The 23,114-nt window shown below is 46.9% G+C and overlaps 1 protein-coding gene, 2 non-coding genes and 2 pseudogenes across 3 annotated transcripts; all 5 read right to left on the reverse strand.

Moving 5' to 3' along the window:
- Nucleotides 1-3,053: 3,053 nt before the first annotated feature.
- On the reverse strand, nt 3,054-4,998 carry LOC119733365. Its single transcript, XM_038206951.1, has one exon. The coding sequence runs from the start codon at nt 4,662-4,664 to the stop codon at nt 3,141-3,143; it is 1,524 nt and encodes a 507-aa protein (XP_038062879.1). The 5' UTR covers nt 4,665-4,998; the 3' UTR covers nt 3,054-3,140.
- Nucleotides 4,999-5,218: 220 nt separating this feature from the next.
- On the reverse strand, nt 5,219-5,431 carry LOC119733560 (annotated as a pseudogene).
- Nucleotides 5,432-10,797: 5,366 nt separating this feature from the next.
- On the reverse strand, nt 10,798-10,990 carry LOC119733587. The gene has a single exon (XR_005271926.1). It is a non-coding gene; the product is annotated as a U2 spliceosomal RNA (small nuclear RNA).
- Nucleotides 10,991-17,078: 6,088 nt separating this feature from the next.
- Nucleotides 17,079-17,255, reverse strand: LOC119733546 (annotated as a pseudogene).
- A 5,365-nt stretch (nt 17,256-22,620) lies between these two features.
- Nucleotides 22,621-22,813, reverse strand: LOC119733588. Its single transcript, XR_005271927.1, has one exon. It is a non-coding gene; the product is annotated as a U2 spliceosomal RNA (small nuclear RNA).
- Nucleotides 22,814-23,114: the final 301 nt, after the last annotated feature.

Consider the following 23,114-nt stretch of genomic DNA (forward strand, 5'->3'; position numbering starts at 1 on the left):
AAAGGAACAGTCCCATAGCAAATGCAAAAGGGACTCATTGCTGTTACAATTAGGCCGAGGGCACTTACCCCGGCCAATGCCCCACGAACAAAGGCGCTGAGCCGTCTTCACGGCGCTCCAAACAATGCGCCAGTTTAAGTCCCGCAGGAAATGATCTAAAGAGTTGTTCACAATAAATGAACAATGCAGGACGGCATAATTGATGTCTGTGCGCGGAAGCGCCACTGACACTTGATTTAAAAACACATTGTAAAGATTATTTACAGTGACGGTGTTCCAGTTAATAGACAGTACATTAGGGAGAGAAAGGATGAGATGACAGAACTTGACATAAATGCGAGGGACCGTCGAGGAATGAGGACGGCTATTAGAGAAGAGACCAGTCGGAAGAAAGTTACGAAGAGAAATGGAACACCAGAAAAGAGCTAAAAAACTCCAAGGCGGAGCTACATGACTACAAAGCGAGCTGAAACCCTTAATAAAAAGAGCATCAGCTTTAAATCTAATATTAAAAACACCTAGGCCACCGCTGTCGACAGACTGACAAACAGTGGACCGGCGTACTAGTTCCGTCTTACCGGACCATAGAAAAGAAAAGATGATCTTGTTGATCCTCTTCTCCACGGTGACCGGCAGCGGGTAGACAGGAGCTACATACAAAAGGTAAGATAAAAGGACTGTGTTAATTACAGTCACTTTACCAATTAGTGACAAGTGGCGTTTATTCCAGTTTTCTACTGAAGACTGGAGTTTTACTAGGCGGTCTTCCCAATTTCTGACGGCCATGTCTCCTTTGCCGACCCAGAAGCCATTAATTTTAATGGGATCTGTTGTCCAAGAAATGGGGTAAAGATCCCCGAGTTTCTCTCGCCATTCACCTAAAACAAAACCTTGAGATTTGGTGACGTTAAGTCTTGAGCCACTTGCACCTTGAAACAAACCTATAATGCTAAAAAGTCTATGAAGCGAGGAAATATTGCGAACAATACAAGTTGTATCGTCCGCATATTGTAAAATTTTACACTGCAAATTGTTACTGCCAGGGATAAAAATACCTTGGATGCCCCTATCGTTACGGACAGCCGCAGCGAAGGGTTCGATGAAAATAACATAAAGAAGAGGAGACAGGGGACAGCCCTGTCTAACACCTTTCTGTAAAGAAAAGGACTCGGAAAGAAAACCGTTAGCAAGAACTTGGCTGAAGATGTCAGTGTATAATATTTTGAGCCATCTGATGAAATTAGGCCCAAAACCAAACTTGTGAAGAACTTGGTAAAGAAAAGACCAGTTTACACGGTCGAAAGCTTTTTGCTGGTCAAGAGAAATAAAAAGTGAATTTAATTTCCTCTCGTCTGCGTAAAAAACAAGGTCCCGTAAAAGCCGGGAATTATCGTGAATGGAGCGCCCTTTGACCCCGCAGGTCTGAAAAGGGCTAATGATAGAAGATAGAACTGAAGAAAGACGGTTACAAAGAGATTTAGCTAGAATTTTATAATCCACATTGAGCAGAGAAATAGGCCTTTTGTTTTGAGGCAAGGCGGGATCACCTGACTTGTCCAAGAGGGTGATAATGCCTGTTCTCTGTGAATTAGCCAAAATCTGTAAATCAAAAGAAGTGTTAAAAACACTATGCAAATCTGGACCAATGAGGTCCCAGAAGGTGAAATAAAATTCTTTAGGCAAACCGTCGCTGCCGGGGGATTTGCCGTTCTGCATACCCCGCACAGCAGCGTCGAGTTCACTAGACAAAAGAGGAACTTCAAGATTATTAATATTCTCTTCGGAAAGAGTATCAGAGATCTGATCTAAAAAGAAGGATTGGAAACTGTCAACAGTTTCATCCCTCGAGAACAAAGAAGCATAAAAATCTTTATAAATATCTACAATTTCTGAGGGCGAAGAAGAGACAGTCCCGTCAGGGCGCTTAACTGAAGAGATAGAAGAAGCTTTTTTATGATTAAAATCTGTCTTGAAGAACTGGCTGGAGGGGTGCTCTCCTTCATTCAGACGATGAATGCGGGATCGCACCCTCGCTCCTTCGGCTAAAAAATCATCTAATTCAGAAAGAGAAAGTTTAACTTTGTTATATTCAGCAAGAAGGTTCTCATCCTTGCTCCCTTGGTTCAGAAGGGAAGTGATCCGCTCAAGATGAGAAAGAAGACGATCTTTCTCCTTTTTTCTGGTCTGAGAAAGACGGCAAGAGTGGGCTATAATTAAATGTTTGCTACGAAGCTTCACATCCTCCCACCAATCCAACTCGTTATCAAAACCTTCTTTGAGTGTTCGCCACCCTAAATAGGCTGTCCTAAAAGCTTCTTGAAAGATCACATCTGTTAAAATGGAAGTATTACATTTCCAATATCCTCTTCCTCTCTTAGGAAGAGAGGAAGGGTTAAAGTTAAAAACAACACCATCATGGTCTGAGAAGTAGACAGGCACATGCGAAATGGTAATAAACTTCAAGGAATTAGTAATATAAAATCGGTCCAGCCGACTGCGAATGGTATTTGAGGCATTTCTCCAAGTAAAATATCTATCATCAGGATAGGTGGTCCTCCAAGGATCCATCAGATTAAAATCGTCACACATTGAACGAAGTTCCTGGTGACCGATGTCGCAGGTGACAGAAGATGTACCTATTCTGTCCAGAGCAGAATTAAGTACACAATTAAAATCACCCGCCAAGATGAATGGACAATTCCCAGTAAAGTACTGGGAAAGATTATTGAAAAAATTCTTTTTATGAAGGGGGTCATTAGGAGCATAGACTGAAATCAGTCTAAAGCGACCACCTGACCCATCTAAAAAACAGCTAGCAATTCTCCCTTGCAAATCACTTTTAAAATCTGACAGTTTAAAAGAAGAACGTGGATTTAAAAGAATGGCAGTGCCACAAGAAGAAGAAGTACCGTAACTGGCTAAAATGTCCCCTTTCCACTCCGATTTCCAGAGTTGCAGATCTTCGGGGCCAGTTATATGGCACTCCTGCAAAAAACAAACGTCATAATCAAGACAAAGGTGAAAAACTTGGTGGCGCTTGTGAAATTCACGCATGCCATTTACATTAAGGGTAAAAATAGTAATCATTAGGTTAAAAAGGAAGAATGCCTGGAGAAATGCCATTTAATTAAGGGAAAAATTTATATGAATTTCTTGAAGAAACCCGCCTGTTTCAAGATGGCGTCAGCAGCGTGTCTCCGGCAAATGTGCCGGCTCCACCTGCCTGGCGTATATGCTTTGAACTTGCACCAGGGACACTTAAGTTGAGTAAGTGTGGTGTCCTTGTGCACCGATGAGGCATGTCTGACTAGGCCAGACCATGCGGGACAGGTAAAAGAACAGGACGAAACTTTGCATCTTGCTGGCTTGCTGATACCAGGGAGATTCAGCGAGCTAATATGTTTTGTACATTTTTCTGTCTTCACAGGGTCCACTCCATCGACCTCGTTGGCGGTGGAATCGCCCTCGGACTCGACATCCGACGAGTCAGATGACGAGCCAGAGGAGGAGGAGGAGGAGTAGGAAGAACCAGAAGAAGATACTGCTTTTTTCCCTTTTGGTTTTACCTGATCTTGCTCCATTGACGAGTCGCTGGAGCCAAAGAGATCCGAAGCAGAAGGAGCAGGTTTTTTGCTAGCAGGAGCGTCCGGCGGTGATCGGGTCCGTTTTGCGGAACCCTTTCTCTTCCGAACAACTCGAAACCCGTCGTCCTGAGCAGGGGCTACCACTTGTCTGCAAATGTTCCTGTCACATACGAGGGAGGGTGGACCATTTGTGCCCTTACAAAGGGCGCACTCGAGAACTCTGAAAGATTCAGGAAGAAGAGAACCTTTGCATGAAAAACAAACAATGCTAGAGTGAAAAGGCCCGGACATTTTCTTACACTTGGGACATTCTTTGGCGGGAAGTTGTTGTTCATCCGCCTCACTCACGCTAAGTCTCTCCCCTGCTGGCTGTGGTGGAGGAGGAGGAGGTGGAGCCGTAGTTGATTTACTCCATCCTCTCTCCGGTTGTACTTTTCTGGCGAAGGATTTGGGGCAGGCCCGAAAGCCATGCCCCTCCTCCTCGCAGATGGTGCATTTTGTACTATTTGGGCACTCATTTGCCACATGGCCGACCTGCAAGCATTTAAAACACTTTATGTTATTGCAATCTCGGGCATAATGTCCTTGTTGGCCACAACGGGCACAAGTTCGGACTTGCCCGGGATAGGAAATCCAGGCATTACGATCCCCTATCCTAATTACTGTTGGAATGGCGGAGGTCACCTTCATCCTGTACTGCCTGGTACCATTAAATACAGTGGGGTTGTCCCCATACGTGGTGAATCTCCCTGCGAGAACTTGGCCAAACTTGCCTAGGATGTTTCTAACAATGCTGTCATGGATGGCCATACTGACATAATGAACTGTAACAATGACAATGTCATTAAACTTGGTGACAGTGCACCCATCTATGTCTGCTACTTTAGGATAAAATTCCTTACAAACCTGAGCGGTCTTAAAAACAACTTCAAATTTATTCCCTTGTAAGGGCTGCATCGCCGACAAGTGTTGAGCTGCCTCAATGCCTATTCCTTTGAACTTGTCAAAGACCGACTTCGCTGACGTAACATCTTCAAACCTAACCTCCAAGGCCTTGTCTTTATGCCAGACGTCGGCCATGGTGATCTAGGATACTCTCTTCTAATAGTAAAATGGAAAAACAGAGAAAAATATAAGGCGTCAGTCACAGCTGCTGACTGACGAAAGAAGTAACAAAAAATAAGCTCCCGGGCTATCTGCGCGGGGAAAGGACGTTATGTATATACACCTGGAATAAGGGGCGTAGCTACTCGCTACTACTATAAAATTTACCCAAAAAAAAATGCTCCCTGAGCTACCTGCTCAGGAAAGAATTAAAGGGAGTAATATACAGAATGGGGGCTACAGGGACTATATATATATCTGAGCAACTTGCTCAGATGGGACGGAAATGTACAAAAAAAGAAAGCCTATACTACGGTCCTCAAACAAAATGGCCTATAGACTACTACAGAATTATGTATATAAGAATTACACGGGGCTACGCACTGCCACAGCCCCACGTAAAGCTACGGTATGGGAGCCGCACGCTGCTACGGCTCCGAACAAAAGACTAGAACAAAAGAGAACTGCAATAAAAGAAGGTGCTGTCGTGTGGCGTACTCCGCACACACGAGGCAGCAAAAAATGGAACTAAAAACCCTTCAAATGTCTCTCAAAATGCAAAATATGAAAAAATAAAGATGACTACAATAATCTATGTGCACTTATCTAACAGTTGGTGTAGGTTTGGTCACAGGTGGGACCTCCACTCTCCAGTTTTTGAAGATAGATCACGGAGCTGCAAAAAAGGCGTTCTGGAAGAACAGATACTACACATGATCTTAGCCAAAAGGCCGAGAAGCGATAACGATTAATATTAAAACAATAGCGCGGAAAGGGATTATTCGTCTTGAAATACTGTTTGCTATTGTTCTTCTTATTATTTATTTTTGCCTTTTTTTGTTTCCTGGTGTGAAAACAAAAAAAAGACTCCTGCGCGTCCACCGCAACTCAACGAAACCAGGGGAGAGAGAGATGAGCAAGAAATCTCCGGCTTTCTCAGATTAACAGAGACATATACATTCTTAAAAATATTTCTATCATGCATTTTCATACACCTCGATCATATTTCACCCAAAATCTTGTTGAAAAAATTAATCCAGACAAAAAATGGGATCAATGCATCAGTGAGCGAGAGCGTCGGCACTAAATGCCGTACGTACGATGTACCGGGACAAGCATATCAATAGATGGCGCCCTTCAACACTCCCGGTCATCGCGCCTCGGCGTTTCCCATCTGGGTATTTCTCAGGGCCTGCCAATGGGTCCCACATTAGGGGCGGGGAAATACTTCAGTTTGTCAGTAAGCTCCGTGGCCGAGTGGTTAGAGAGCACATGTAGAAAGTAATAGACCGTGGGTTCGAGTCCCAGCCTGCCGCTTTCCTTTAATTGCTTGGTTATTGTTTTGTTTTGTTATTTTTTCACTTACTTATTTCCCCTTTTTGTAATAATTACTATTTTATTTCATTGATTTATTGTTTATTTCGTCATGAAGTTATAAGAAGAAAATTCGAAAGAAAAGAAAACATTCGTCATACCGTTTTCATTTGCGCTTATAATACTTATGTATCAATATCAATGCGGTCCCGCGGGGAGTTAATTGAAGAGAGAGAAAGAAAGAAAAGAAACAAACGGGAAACAAATGTCAACGCACCATTATTTGTCCATTTTTGTAACCTTTGGTGAATAAGTCATTCACATTCTACATGAGGCAACATTTAAGACAATGCATATACATACATGTATGGCTAATGTACTCAGCCGGCCGGCCGGTCACATACGCAGTGCGTAAAATTTTGCATAATGATTAAGTTAAAGGACACAGTGGGAATTCTATCTGGAACAGTGTTCTATTGTTTATAAAAAAAATTAGAGAAATTGATTTCGGCTATGAGTGAAGGTAGAGGTGGAGTTAGACAGGCAGCGACAAATCTCTTTTTTGAAGGTTGTGGTGGCTCTGAAAAGAGCCTTTTGGGTTTGTGGATGCAAAGTAAGTTCTTTTCTTTACTTTGACACTTTGGCGGTCTTCTTGGGCAGAAGAACTTGCTGGATGTTGGGAAGGACACCACCCTGCGCGATGGTAACTCCGCTCATCAACTTGTTCAACTCCTCGTCGTTGCGTATAGCAAGCTGCAGATGGCGGGGATTAATTCTCGTCTTCTTGTTGTCTCGTGCAGCGTTTCCGGCCAGTTCCAAGATCTCCGCGGTAAGGTACTCCATCACTGCCGCAAGGTAGACCGGTGCACCGGCACCGACACGCTGGGCGTAGTTGCCCTTACGCAGAAATCTGTGAACACGACCCACGGGGAACTGGAGTCCCGCCCTGGAGGACCTGCTCTTGGCCTTGCTTCTTGCTTTGCCGCTCTTTCCTCGCCCAGTCATCTTGACAGTATAGTGACAGAAGATGAATGTACTCTGCAGTAAAGGTGGTGTGTGAATGAACCCACTTGGAAAACACAACACTAGTTATAGCGTTCTGGTGGATTGGCTGAAGCGTGCCAAGTAGCCAATCACGCGACACGGGCGTGCCCGTCGCACGGTTGGGTGCACCGCATCCATTTTGGACGCGGGGGACGAGGGAACAAAAAATTACAACTGTGTCATCGTCGTTCAAAGTAATGGAATCACTAGATAAAACACAGAAACATGCAACATTCTTACCTCCATTTTAAGACGTTTTATTGTTATTCCGCCGAAGAAGTCCCATGATCTTTCGACCAGCCTCCGCACAATGGCAGTGATTCGTTGCTCTCACGCGGCGGTTAAAACTGGCCTCGGTTTCTTGCTAGATATTTGTAACATCCCACAGACGAAATCCTAATTTATTTTTTAATAGTAACCCACTCAACAAAATGCAAGCACTCGTCCGGAGATTGAAAGAAATGACCAATTGAAAAAGGCTGTGGCATAAATTAAATTATGTGTTTACGACGACGACAAGACTCAGGGATTAACTTTAATCGCATTACCTCCCCTCGCCTCACGAAGGGTAAAAGCATATTAAAAAAAAAGAGAGAGAGTGAAAGGGACACAACAGAATAAAAAAAGGTTAGTTGTAAAACCTAAGAAATGGGCTGATCGGGCGAACTGAGCTGACTGGCAAATCTCTTTTTGGAAACTGTGTTGGCTCTGAAAAGAGCCGTTTGGTTTTGAAGCCTTCAAAATTTCTATTTTGAAGTCGTGTACTTGGTGACGGCCTTGGTGCCTTCGCTGACTGCATGCTTAGCAAGCTCCCCGGGAAGAAGTAGGCGTACTGCTGTCTGCACTTCACGGCTTGTGATGGTGGACTTCTTGTTGTAGAGAGCGAGGCGAGAAGATTCGCTGGCGATGCGCTCAAACACGTCGTTGACAAAGCTGTTCATGATGCTCATTGCCTTGCTCGAGATTCCGGTGTCGGGGTGCACCTGTTTCATCACTTTGTAGATGTAGATGCCGTAGCTCTCCTTGCGACGCCGGTGCCTCTTTTTGTTTGCGCTAACCGGACCCTTAGTATTTCCGGCCTTCTTCTGACCTTTTCCGCTAACTTTGGGAGCCATATTGGAGGACTTGGAATGTATCGGATCGTGAGATCGAATGAAAGACCAGCACGTCTTGGCCGGCTTTTATTGTGCACAGCTTGGATTCTGACCACCCATGCATCGTCCACTTTCCCGCCAGTGACCGCTAACCCATGCGTGAAGAAAGCGGTATGCGTGCATAGTTATACAATGCACGCACGGCACGACCCCCCCCCCCCCCCCTCCCCGGCAAGGGTATTTTTAGCCTTTTTCTCAGACTGACACGTGTATAAGTGTCCTTCTTAAATATTATTGTCTACTGAATTTCTGGGAAATAATAAAGTCATCTCCAGCGGAGGGCGAATTAATATGTCGTAGTGCACCAATACTTCTTTAAATGTTGTTTCCCCCTTATGCACCATCCATTTATAATGAATCATACAATGTAACGCAAAACCGACGAAAATAAGAGAACGAGTACCTGTAATTGTCAAAACAGATAGGAAATATATATCATTATTACCATGCCCATAACAATTCAATTTTGCCTGGAACACGTTTCGGATGAGGCATACGTATAGAACCCAAAAAGTGGAATGTATTTGGACAGAATATCAACAATAATAATTCGGAAAAAAATCAACGGCCCTTTATTCTTTATTTGAAGGAAAACTCAGGGATTGGACTTAATCTCTCTTTGAAGAAGTAGTGGCTCTGAAAAGAGCCGTTAGTTTTATTTCTTTTTGCGCACACAACGTGCTCAAGCTCGTTCACCCCGAATTCGGCGGGCCAACTGGATGTCCTTGGGCATGATGGTGACCCTCTTGGCGTGAATGGCGCACAGGTTGGTGTCTTCGAAGAGGCCGACGAGGTAAGCTTCGCTCGCTTCTTGCAATGCCATGACGGCAGAACTCTGGAATCGCAGTTCAGTTTTGAAATCCTGTGCAATTTCACGCACAAGTCTCTGGAATGGCAGCTTTCGGATCAGCAGTTCGGTGCTCTTCTGGTAGCGGCGAATCTCACGGAGGGCGACGGTTCCCGGTCGGTACCGATGGGGTTTCTTGACACCGCCAGTCGCCGGTGCGCTCTTGCGGGCCGCCTTGGTGGCCAACTGCTTCCTGGGGGCTTTCCCCCCGGTGCTCTTTCTTGCCGTCTGCTTGGTGCGCGCCATGGTCAAGGGTATGGTTTGATGAACGGTGATCACAACTGAGTGCAGATTGAGCGAACGGACCCCGCCTCTTAAGGCCGGCGCATAGCATCCTAGGTTGGAAGCCTAACAATGGGCTATCTTCCGATTGGGTGCTTCGGGGGCCAAGCGGAGACGCTTCAGTGATCACGATTTCCGTACGTTGAAAAAGTATAGACGTTAAATTTCAATCGAAAATGCTGCTTTTCCGAGCCTATAGTATTATGAGCCCTCGGCAACAGAATCCATTTGGGATCGTTGTGACTACAATATTTCTCCCACCCCCTACTTGGGATTAATTGAACCCCAATAAACACCCCCTCCCCCACCCCCTAAAAGAAAAGTGACAAACATACGGATTTCCCTGGCTGCTGTTTATGTTTGTTTTGTAATAAAGACAATAATCACACACACCCATTCGCGAACAAAATGTCACGGATCCCTCTATACGTTCCCCGCTATATCCTGAGACGAGCACCCAGTAATTATTACTTAATCGACTTTGACAAAAAATGGAGACCAGACATGTTTTACAGTGGAAATAGGGAGGGGAAAAGCAACTCTAAGAACACACATGACAAGGACAAGTGAAATCGAGTAAAATCAAGATTCAATCTCTTTTTTGAAATAGTGGTGGCTCTGAAAAGAGCCGTTCGGTTTGATTTTTGAATATGGTGTCTAGCCGCCGAAGCCGTACAGCGTGCGTCCCTGTCTCTTCAGCGCATACACCACGTCCATTGCAGTGACAGTCTTCCTCTTGGCGTGCTCGCAGTAGGTGACTGCATCGCGGATAACGTTCTCCAGGAAAACCTTGAGGACTCCGCGGGTTTCTTCGTAGATGAGCCCGGAGATACGCTTGACTCCTCCGCGGCGGGCCAGCCGACGAATGGCTGGTTTAGTGATTCCCTGGATGTTATCTCGGAGAACCTTGCGGTGTCGCTTGGCACCCCCTTTGCCTAGTCCCTTTCCTCCTTTGCCACGGCCAGACATGTTTGTGTCTCCTCAGTCGGTTGTAGATGATTCAATGGCCATCCCAGCCCCGGCGAGGCAACTTATAGGACATGCGCGGACGCGATATGAGCATGCGAAGCCATCAACTGTTACGGCGCCCTCTGGCGACCAATCGTGGCAGGAGCACTCATCCTGGGAAACAAACAAATCAGAAGCAAAACAAGGGGGAAAAGGGATAACAAATAAGAAAAGGAAGAAGATGCCTAGAAACATATTGCAACGAGACTCAAACAATACATTTATAACCAGACACAGAGGGGTCGTGGCCAAGCCTTTTTTTTTTTTTTTTTTTTTTTACACCTTGAACGGAAATCAATGGAAACGCCAACATCATAATTTAACAAGACTTTACACACTTACTAATATTTACCGTAATTCAATGTGAAAGCCCTGTCACCAAAACGTCAAAAGAAAACGAACCTTTAACGACGGGGCACCGTAGTCAGAACCTGTTTTTGTATTAATTTATGTTCCCCGAAGGGAGTGGGCCGAATCCCGGATGTACTGCTATACCGGGCCAACCCGTGGCCGGGACGAGGCAAGCCTCTATTCCACGGCCCAAATCCAAAAATCAGTTTAATATACTGGCTGTTCAATGAACAGCGTTTCAGATATTAAGCTGAAAAGAACAGATACTAATTTTTTGGTTTCGGGATCCTCCTAAAGAAGATCCCAGGATAGGGTAGTCACACTACACCTTAGTAAGTGAGGCTACGAGCCTCCCTACCCTTTTACCTACTATCAAGAACAAACAGACACTTGACAAAGACAAGACATGCAGTCTGTGTAGCCACGCTACCCACGCATTACCATGGTAGGGTACGACCCTAACTGACTGGCAGGAAAATATACAAACAGAAAACTATACCATGAAACTTCCGGACTCAACAACGCTCATGCGAGCAAACATACAATAAAAAGGACCTAAAGGGTCCTAACCAACAGAGCGAAAACGCTCACAGGTCCGACCTAAGGAACCGAAACGGTCCTTAAACAACAAAAGCCAGCAAAAAGCCAAGCTTAGTAAAAAAAGGCCTAAGGGGCCCCAAAACCAGGAGCAAAAGAACTCCCACAAAAAGGGGACCTAAAGGGTCCCAAAAAACAAGGAGCAAAAGGCTCCCACAAAAAAGGACCTAAGGGGCCCGAGATAAACAAGGAGCGAAAGTCTCAAGGCTGTAATAGTGCAAAAAAAAAACAAAATCACAACCTAAAGACAAGTTGGTCGTCTCTGATGAAACATACCGCTCCCCGCACGCACCAGATGGTGCGGAACTTGGCCCGGTCCAGCCGGACGAAGTCTAAACGAATGCGGTTCTTGACCGCAGCCTTGACACGGTGAAGCACGTGGTCGGCATCCGGCCGTGAGCCATCATACAATGTCTCACAGCGCGAACACCAAACCAACCACTTCACCGTGCTAATCAAATACCAGACCAGAAGAGAGTCTGGCCTGGTCTCTAGCCCTGACCCATGCAAAACGCAGGAGCGGGTCAGGGAAAAATAGCGGGCCAGGGCTTTACCACCAACGTGTTCGACCCATGCCCACAAAATGTAAACAAAAGGGCAGTCCCAGAAAACGTGGCCCAGTGATTCGGGAGCGGCACAGCCAACCCGAGGACACTGGCCGTCACCAATGCCCCAATGGCCTAAACGTTGGGAAGTTTTCAAGGCTCCCCATATCACCCTCCAATTCAAGTCGCGCAAGCGGTTACTCAAATTGGAGGAGTGACACAATTTAAAAAGATGAAGAAAATCATCGCACCTAACCGCCGGACACTGGATCGGCTGCTGACCTGACAACAGGTCATACAGTTGTCGGACCGTAATTGGCCCCCAGTCAATATCCGGCGAAATTGTAGATACAAGCAGGACCAGCCTGCAAAAATGGCGATAAAACCCAGTGGGTTGGAGGGCGTGTGGGGTATCATTCCTCCAGATGTTACGGGGGAGAACCCCAAGGAGTGACGAGGCCGCCCAGTACAGAGAAAAAAATCTCCAAGGAGGACCATCGTCACTCAACAAAACCCTAAACCCACTGACAAAGAAAGCGTCACATTTGTGACGAATATTGGTGACCCCAAGGCCACCATTAGCTAAAGTCTGGACAAGGACTGACCTTTTTACAAGTTCAGTCTTGCCAGACCAAATAAACGAAAAAATGGCCCGGTTGATAACCCTCTCTACCGAAACCGGCAGAGGATAAACCGGGGCCAAGAAAAACAACGGAGTTAAAATCAAGGTGTTGACCAGCAACACCTTGCCTAAAAGAGAGAGCATTCTCCCTTTCCACATGTCCAAAGTGGACTGAAGATTGGGGATCCGCTCTCTCCAATTCATAGGGCCCATGTCCCCACCGCCAACCCAGACACCGTTGATTTTAATCGGGTCTCTGGTCCACTGGATAGGGACCTCGTCGGGAAGGCAGTCGGGCCATGAGCCAAAAACCAAGCCTTTCGACTTGGCGAAGTTAAGGCGAGACCCGCTCGCACGAGAAAATGCATCGATGATGCCAAACAACCGCCTCACCGATCTGAAATCCCGAACTATGCAGGTTGTATCGTCTGCGTACTGCAGAACCCTGCATTCGAGGCCACTGGCCCCAGGGATTGTCAGGCCGGCAAGACGGCTATCTTTAATGACAGTCTGAGCAAAAGGCTCGATAAAAAGCACGTATAAAAGAGGGGAGAGGGGGCAACCCTGCCTCACTCCCCTCGTGACTAAAAAGGGTTCTGAAAGAGAACCATTAGTTAAAACGGCACTGGATATGTTTGTGTACAACAGCTCTATCCAGTGCCTAAAATTAGGTCCAAAACCAAAACGGTCGAGGACTTTAAAAAGAAAATCCCAATTGACCCTGTCAAAGGCCTTCTGCTGGTCTAGGGAAATAACAAGGCAGTCAAGGTTCTTCCCATCCACGAATGCTACCAGATCCCGAAGGAGTCTGATATTATCATGGATGGACCTCCCCTTGACGCCACAAGTTTGAAACTGACCGACAATGTCGGGCAACACCCGACCAAGGCGGAGGCACAAGGCCTTCGACAGGATCTTGTAGTCAACATTAAGAAGGGATATAGGACGCTTGTTCCTAGGATCAAGCGGATCCCCACCCTTCTCTAAAAGTGTGATGATTCCCAATCGCTGGGAATCACCTAGACTATTTAAAGAAAAGGCACAACGGAAGACCCCGAGAAGGTCGGGACCGACCAAATCCCAGAACTTCACGTAGAATTCCTTGGGCAGGCCGTCCCCACCAGGAGTCTTACCGTTGGCCATACTACGTAGAGCCACATCGAGCTCAGGCAGCCCAAGTGGGCTGTCCAAGTCAATGCGGCTAGCTTCGTCCAAAACATTGGACAGAGAGTCCAGAAACGGAGACTGCGATTCAACCTCCACAGGCTCGGCCGAAAACAAATCGAGATAAAAATCTCTATAAACTGTCGAGATTTCTTCCGGAGAGGAAACAATGTCCCCTCCAGGACTATAAACGGAAGAAATAGTTTTCTTCCGAGCCTGAGAGGTCTCGAGCTGGTAAAAATACCTGGACGGCTTCTCCCCTTCCTCGAGGTCACGAACCCGCGCGCGGATCCGAGCCCCCTCCGCTTCAAAGTCGTCCAGTTTAGCAAGCTCGTTTCTAATTTCCTCGTGCCGAGCAAGAACCTCAGGGTTACATTGCCCGGAATTGAGGGCGGAAACGACTGAGCGCAGGGCAGCCACAAGTGACTCCCTGCGCCGTCGTCTATTTCTTGCCAACCGGCAAGAAAAGGAAATAATAAATCGCTTAATGCGGGACTTGACGTCCTCCCACCAGAGGAGTTCGTTTCCGTACCCCTCCTTGAGAGTCCGCCAGCCCGCATAAGCCTTTCTGAAATCCGTTTGAAAGCCAGCGTCGGCCAGGACGGAAACATTACATTTCCAAAAACCCCGACCGGCGCCGGCAATCTCCGGGAAATTAAATTTCAAATCAACACAGTCATGGTCACTGAAATAGCATGGCGAATGCCCGCAAGACACGACACCCACCGAACTGGATGTGTAAATACGATCCAGCCGGCTAGTGATCGTGTTTGCCGCATTTCGCCATGTAAAAGAATGCGTGGACGGGTTGAAAGACCGCCAGCAGTCCTCAAAAGAAAAGTCGGAAATGAGGTGACCGAGCTCCGCGGCGCCGATCCCACAAGATGTGGAATCCGAACCACGGCGGTCAAGCTCTAAATCCAGGACACAGTTGAAGTCTCCTGTTAAAATAACAGGACAACTACCCGTCAAGAAAAAAGACAACTCCGTGAAGAAGAGACGACGCGACCTGGGGTCAGTCGGGGCATAAACTGTGCACAATCGCACACCCTTTCCTCCCCCCGGACCGCGCAAAATTCCAGAAACGATCCTTCCATCAGAATCGATGGAAAGATCAGAAAATTCAAAAGGACTTTTGGCAGGCAGAAGGATGACGGTCCCGCAGGAAGAAGATGTGCCAAAACTGGCAAAAATCTTCCCCCTCCACTCCGCCTGCCAAGAAACTAAATCGTCATTGCCAGAAATATGACACTCCTGAAGACAGGAAATATCATACTCCCGACAAAGACTAAAAACGCGTCTCCTCTTCACGGGGTCACGCATTCCATTGACGTTCAATGAAAGCAAATTGACCATGGTGTGCTGAAGTGAACATATTACTCGGGTGGATCACCTTTCGGTTTACCACCCGAGTCTAGAGTGGCAGCGGGGGGAGAACTACTGTCCCCACCCGCTTGTCCGTATCCGGGCCCTGGGGCTCGGACCGGCTAGTTTGTGTGTCCCCCAAAGGTGTTGTGCGGGGGACAGCACTAGTTTTGGATGAGCTTGTAGGCTCATCCACTTTCATCTCAGACTCAGATGAGTCTGAGAGACATTTCCCCGAGATTTTTTTGGGGACTGCACCCGAAGAGGGAGAATCGGAGCCAGAAGAGGGATGACGAGCCCTCTTCTTCATCTTCCTCTTCCCTCTAACGGGTAAAAAACCCACCGCCCTATCTATTGCAGCCGCCTGGCAGTCAATGGCGTCGCAAGACACCACGGGCTTGGTGTTAATACCCGTGCAGTCTGCGCAGCCGGCCACATGAAAGGGCATAGCCCTCGAAATCCCACGGTCGCAATGGAAACATTCCCACGCGACCGGAGACTTCAGAGGGCCTATCTGCCTCGAGCATTGAATGCACGATGCTCGAGGCAATTCAAAATTCGAAGACTCGGAACTCTCCGAGTCTGACAAATCAGACCCGGGAGTTACAGCTGGGTTGGACTTCTCCGCCGCCGCCACGTCCAAAACGGGCGTGGACTCGGGGGAAGACGGAGAAGACTCCAACCCACTAGATTTGGCAGGAGAGGATTCCGCTCCAACAGATGGTACCGGAGCAGACTTCCCCTGCACTACTACATCAGCCCACCGTTTGGTGGGCTGAACTTTCCTGGCGAAGGATTTGGGACACAGCTTAAAGCCATGCCCCTCCTCCTCGCACAAAGTACAAACCACCCTGTTGGGGCATTCCCCAGAAGGGTGGCCTACAAGCAAACATTTGTAGCACCTTACGGTACTACATTTGTTTGCCGAGTGTGTCGGGTCCCCGCACCGGGCGCACGTCCGGGTTTGGCCGGAGTGGCCGACCCAGGCGTTGCGGTTCCCAATGCGGAGAACCGACGGTATAGATTTGACACCCGACATTAAGTACTGTCGGGTGCCAGTGAATACGGCAGGTTCCTCGGGGTAGGTTTGGAATCTTCCCTTGTGGACCCTGCCGTACCTAGACAAGATGGACCGGACGACATTGTCGTCCACGTCCATCTCAATGTACTTGACAGTGACCAGCTTCAGGCCGAATGATGAAACACGGCAACCTGGAAGCCGGTCTAAAACTGGCTCAAACTTTCGAGCTAGTGCGACCGATTTGAACGTCATGTCAAATCGGCCGCCAGGTAAAGGTTGCAAGGCCTCAAGGTGAGTGGCCGGGATAATCCCGACCCCCTGAGGGCCTTGAACACATCACTTGACGTCTCCTTGCCCCCAAAACTAAGTTCGAGGGCTCGGAGACGCCTGGCTTCGCTAGCGTTTGACGGCATGCTAAGCCAAGAAAGAAAAAGGAAAGGAAAAATCCGACTTGGATTTCTTTCACAAAAAAAAAATACCGTTACAAGCTTGTAACGGTATTGACTATATTAAATATATACAACGAAGAGTGAGTCACAACTGCTGACTCACTCAACAAGAAGATAAATCACAGGTAGCAACTGCCTACCTGTGATAAAGAAAGAAAAATGAACGCGGAGGCCAGGCCCCGCAGACCCGAAATTCCCCACCGGTGTAGTGCAGAGAACCCCGAGCCTACAGGCCCGCAATACCCGCGCTACGGCTCGCTCCCCGCTGCCGACCCACCACCTAGTGTAACGGCGGTAGCCGGCTGCGTAACGGGTCACAAGCCGCAGCACAAGCACACGGGTCCCAACCCCGCAAACACTAAAGAAAGGAAAAAATTCCCCCAACAAAGGACTTCACGGGGCTATGCACACGCACAGCCCCACCCAAATGAATAGGGCCGTGCACGCTGCCACGGCCTAAACAAAGAAACACGTAGAAACGAATGGGCCGTGCACGCTGCCACGGCCCAAACAATAGACGTGTACAAATGAATAGGCTGGCGTGTACAGCACTGCGTACACAGCCAGCAACGAAAAACCAACACGAAAAACACCCAAAATATCACCAAAAATGAAACAAAAATCTGTAAAAACTAGACCTACTTGGTCTATAAACTAAGACAAAAAGGTAGATACAAAAATTATCGACTAACGCGATCTAAAAACTTGATTTTCTTCGAAGACAACCCGGAGCTCCGGGGAGGCGTGGCTGTCTGAAAAGAACAGATACTACACATGATCTTAGCCAAAAGGCCGAGAAGCGATAACGATTAATATTAAAACAATAGCGCGGAAAGGGATTATTCGTCTTGAAATACTGTTTGCTATTGTTCTTCTTATTATTTATTTTTGCCTTTTTTTGTTTCCTGGTGTGAAAACAAAAAAAAAGACTCCTGCGCGTCCACCGCAACTCAACGAAACCAGGGGAGAGAGAGATGAGCAAGAAATCTCCGGCTTTCTCAGATTAACAGAGACATATACATTCTTAAAAATATTTCTATCATGCATTTTCATACACCTCGATCATATTTCACCCAAAATCTTGTTGAAAAAATTAATCCAGACAAAAAATGGGATCAATGCATCAGTGAGCGAGAGCGTCGGCACTAAATGCCGTACGTACGATGTACCGGGACAAGCATATCAATAGATGGCGCCCTTCAACACTCCCGGTCATCGCGCCTCGGCGTTTCCCATCTGGGTATTTCTCAGGGCCTGCCAATGGGTCCCACATTAGGGGCGGGGAAATACTTCAGTTTGTCAGTAAGCTCCGTGGCCGAGTGGTTAGAGAGCACATGTAGAAAGTAATAGACCGTGGGTTCGAGTCCCAGCCTGCCGCTTTCCTTTAATTGCTTGGTTATTGTTTTGTTTTGTTATTTTTTCACTTACTTATTTCCCCTTTTTGTAATAATTACTATTTTATTTCATTGATTTATTGTTTATTTCGTCATGAAGTTATAAGAAGAAAATTCGAAAGAAAAGAAAACATTCGTCATACCGTTTTCATTTGCGCTTATAATACTTATGTATCAATATCAATGCGGTCCCGCGGGGAGTTAATTGAAGAGAGAGAAAGAAAGAAAAGAAACAAACGGGAAACAAATGTCAACGCACCATTATTTGTCCATTTTTGTAACCTTTGGTGAATAAGTCATTCACATTCTACATGAGGCAACATTTAAGACAATGCATATACATACATGTATGGCTAATGTACTCAGCCGGCCGGCCGGTCACATACGCAGTGCGTAAAATTTTGCATAATGATTAAGTTAAAGGACACAGTGGGAATTCTATCTGGAACAGTGTTCTATTGTTTATAAAAAAAATTAGAGAAATTGATTTCGGCTATGAGTGAAGGTAGAGGTGGAGTTAGACAGGCAGCGACAAATCTCTTTTTTGAAGGTTGTGGTGGCTCTGAAAAGAGCCTTTTGGGTTTGTGGATGCAAAGTAAGTTCTTTTCTTTACTTTGACACTTTGGCGGTCTTCTTGGGCAGAAGAACTTGCTGGATGTTGGGAAGGACACCACCCTGCGCGATGGTAACTCCGCTCATCAACTTGTTCAACTCCTCGTCGTTGCGTATAGCAAGCTGCAGATGGCGGGGATTAATTCTCGTCTTCTTGTTGTCTCGTGCAGCGTTTCCGGCCAGTTCCAAGATCTCCGCGGTAAGGTACTCCATCACTGCCGCAAGGTAGACCGGTGCACCGGCACCGACACGCTGGGCGTAGTTGCCCTTACGCAGAAATCTGTGAACACGACCCACGGGGAACTGGAGTCCCGCCCTGGAGGACCTGCTCTTGGCCTTGCTTCTTGCTTTGCCGCTCTTTCCTCGCCCAGTCATCTTGACAGTATAGTGACAGAAGATGAATGTACTCTGCAGTAAAGGTGGTGTGTGAATGAACCCACTTGGAAAACACAACACTAGTTATAGCGTTCTGGTGGATTGGCTGAAGCGTGCCAAGTAGCCAATCACGCGACACGGGCGTGCCCGTCGCACGGTTGGGTGCACCGCATCCATTTTGGACGCGGGGGACGAGGGAACAAAAAATTACAACTGTGTCATCGTCGTTCAAAGTAATGGAATCACTAGATAAAACACAGAAACATGCAACATTCTTACCTCCATTTTAAGACGTTTTATTGTTATTCCGCCGAAGAAGTCCCATGATCTTTCGACCAGCCTCCGCACAATGGCAGTGATTCGTTGCTCTCACGCGGCGGTTAAAACTGGCCTCGGTTTCTTGCTAGATATTTGTAACATCCCACAGACGAAATCCTAATTTATTTTTTAATAGTAACCCACTCAACAAAATGCAAGCACTCGTCCGGAGATTGAAAGAAATGACCAATTGAAAAAGGCTGTGGCATAAATTAAATTATGTGTTTACGACGACGACAAGACTCAGGGATTAACTTTAATCGCATTACCTCCCCTCGCCTCACGAAGGGTAAAAGCATATTAAAAAAAAAGAGAGAGAGTGAAAGGGACACAACAGAATAAAAAAAGGTTAGTTGTAAAACCTAAGAAATGGGCTGATCGGGCGAACTGAGCTGACTGGCAAATCTCTTTTTGGAAACTGTGTTGGCTCTGAAAAGAGCCGTTTGGTTTTGAAGCCTTCAAAATTTCTATTTTGAAGTCGTGTACTTGGTGACGGCCTTGGTGCCTTCGCTGACTGCATGCTTAGCAAGCTCCCCGGGAAGAAGTAGGCGTACTGCTGTCTGCACTTCACGGCTTGTGATGGTGGACTTCTTGTTGTAGAGAGCGAGGCGAGAAGATTCGCTGGCGATGCGCTCAAACACGTCGTTGACAAAGCTGTTCATGATGCTCATTGCCTTGCTCGAGATTCCGGTGTCGGGGTGCACCTGTTTCATCACTTTGTAGATGTAGATGCCGTAGCTCTCCTTGCGACGCCGGTGCCTCTTTTTGTTTGCGCTAACCGGACCCTTAGTATTTCCGGCCTTCTTCTGACCTTTTCCGCTAACTTTGGGAGCCATATTGGAGGACTTGGAATGTATCGGATCGTGAGATCGAATGAAAGACCAGCACGTCTTGGCCGGCTTTTATTGTGCACAGCTTGGATTCTGACCACCCATGCATCGTCCACTTTCCCGCCAGTGACCGCTAACCCATGCGTGAAGAAAGCGGTATGCGTGCATAGTTATACAATGCACGCACGGCACGACCCCCCCCCCCCCCTCCCCGGCAAGGGTATTTTTAGCCTTTTTCTCAGACTGACACGTGTATAAGTGTCCTTCTTAAATATTATTGTCTACTGAATTTCTGGGAAATAATAAAGTCATCTCCAGCGGAGGGCGAATTAATATGTCGTAGTGCACCAATACTTCTTTAAATGTTGTTTCCCCCTTATGCACCATCCATTTATAATGAATCATACAATGTAACGCAAAACCGACGAAAATAAGAGAACGAGTACCTGTAATTGTCAAAACAGATAGGAAATATATATCATTATTACCATGCCCATAACAATTCAATTTTGCCTGGAACACGTTTCGGATGAGGCATACGTATAGAACCCAAAAAGTGGAATGTATTTGGACAGAATATCAACAATAATAATTCGGAAAAAAATCAACGGCCCTTTATTCTTTATTTGAAGGAAAACTCAGGGATTGGACTTAATCTCTCTTTGAAGAAGTAGTGGCTCTGAAAAGAGCCGTTAGTTTTATTTCTTTTTGCGCACACAACGTGCTCAAGCTCGTTCACCCCGAATTCGGCGGGCCAACTGGATGTCCTTGGGCATGATGGTGACCCTCTTGGCGTGAATGGCGCACAGGTTGGTGTCTTCGAAGAGGCCGACGAGGTAAGCTTCGCTCGCTTCTTGCAATGCCATGACGGCAGAACTCTGGAATCGCAGTTCAGTTTTGAAATCCTGTGCAATTTCACGCACAAGTCTCTGGAATGGCAGCTTTCGGATCAGCAGTTCGGTGCTCTTCTGGTAGCGGCGAATCTCACGGAGGGCGACGGTTCCCGGTCGGTACCGATGGGGTTTCTTGACACCGCCAGTCGCCGGTGCGCTCTTGCGGGCCGCCTTGGTGGCCAACTGCTTCCTGGGGGCTTTCCCCCCGGTGCTCTTTCTTGCCGTCTGCTTGGTGCGCGCCATGGTCAAGGGTATGGTTTGATGAACGGTGATCACAACTGAGTGCAGATTGAGCGAACGGACCCCGCCTCTTAAGGCCGGCGCATAGCATCCTAGGTTGGAAGCCTAACAATGGGCTATCTTCCGATTGGGTGCTTCGGGGGCCAAGCGGAGACGCTTCAGTGATCACGATTTCCGTACGTTGAAAAAGTATAGACGTTAAATTTCAATCGAAAATGCTGCTTTTCCGAGCCTATAGTATTATGAGCCCTCGGCAACAGAATCCATTTGGGATCGTTGTGACTACAATATTTCTCCCACCCCCTACTTGGGATTAATTGAACCCCAATAAACACCCCCTCCCCCACCCCCTAAAAGAAAAGTGACAAACATACGGATTTCCCTGGCTGCTGTTTATGTTTGTTTTGTAATAAAGACAATAATCACACACACCCATTCGCGAACAAAATGTCACGGATCCCTCTATACGTTCCCCGCTATATCCTGAGACGAGCACCCAGTAATTATTACTTAATCGACTTTGACAAAAAATGGAGACCAGACATGTTTTACAGTGGAAATAGGGAGGGGAAAAGCAACTCTAAGAACACACATGACAAGGACAAGTGAAATCGAGTAAAATCAAGATTCAATCTCTTTTTTGAAATAGTGGTGGCTCTGAAAAGAGCCGTTCGGTTTGATTTTTGAATATGGTGTCTAGCCGCCGAAGCCGTACAGCGTGCGTCCCTGTCTCTTCAGCGCATACACCACGTCCATTGCAGTGACAGTCTTCCTCTTGGCGTGCTCGCAGTAGGTGACTGCATCGCGGATAACGTTCTCCAGGAAAACCTTGAGGACTCCGCGGGTTTCTTCGTAGATGAGCCCGGAGATACGCTTGACTCCTCCGCGGCGGGCCAGCCGACGAATGGCTGGTTTAGTGATTCCCTGGATGTTATCTCGGAGAACCTTGCGGTGTCGCTTGGCACCCCCTTTGCCTAGTCCCTTTCCTCCTTTGCCACGGCCAGACATGTTTGTGTCTCCTCAGTCGGTTGTAGATGATTCAATGGCCATCCCAGCCCCGGCGAGGCAACTTATAGGACATGCGCGGACGCGATATGAGCATGCGAAGCCATCAACTGTTACGGCGCCCTCTGGCGACCAATCGTGGCAGGAGCACTCATCCTGGGAAACAAACAAATCAGAAGCAAAACAAGGGGGAAAAGGGATAACAAATAAGAAAAGGAAGAAGATGCCTAGAAACATATTGCAACGAGACTCAAACAATACATTTATAACCAGACACAGAGGGGTCGTGGCCAAGCCTTTTTTTTTTTTTTTTTTTTTTTACACCTTGAACGGAAATCAATGGAAACGCCAACATCATAATTTAACAAGACTTTACACACTTACTAATATTTACCGTAATTCAATGTGAAAGCCCTGTCACCAAAACGTCAAAAGAAAACGAACCTTTAACGACGGGGCACCGTAGTCAGAACCTGTTTTTGTATTAATTTATGTTCCCCGAAGGGAGTGGGCCGAATCCCGGATGTACTGCTATACCGGGCCAACCCGTGGCCGGGACGAGGCAAGCCTCTATTCCACGGCCCAAATCCAAAAATCAGTTTAATATACTGGCTGTTCAATGAACAGCGTTTCAGATATTAAGCTGAAAAGAACAGATACTAATTTTTTGGTTTCGGGATCCTCCTAAAGAAGATCCCAGGATAGGGTAGTCACACTACACCTTAGTAAGTGAGGCTACGAGCCTCCCTACCCTTTGCCTAATAATTAAACTGACAAACACTTAACACGGACAAGACAAACAAACTGTGTAGCCACGCTACCCACGCGTTACCATGGTAGGGTACGACCCTAACTGTCTGCCGAAAACCATATTCAAACAAAATGCATACTATACACATCCAGACGAAACTTCCAAACTTCGATAAAAAAGACCTAAAGGGTCTAAAACATGAGAGCGAAGACTCTCACAGGTTCGACACAAGGCTCTAAAGAGAT

Source organism: Patiria miniata, unplaced genomic scaffold (genome assembly GCF_015706575.1).
Source record: "Patiria miniata isolate m_02_andy unplaced genomic scaffold, ASM1570657v1 HiC_scaffold_25, whole genome shotgun sequence".
In the NCBI taxonomy this organism is placed as follows: Eukaryota; Metazoa; Echinodermata; class Asteroidea; order Valvatida; family Asterinidae; genus Patiria; species Patiria miniata.

Excerpts from the sequence above, each read along its gene's own strand:
- LOC119733365 (XM_038206951.1), bottom strand. The coding sequence starts at position 4,664 with ATGGCCGACGTCTGGCATAAAGACAAGGCCTTGGAGGTTAGGTTTGAA.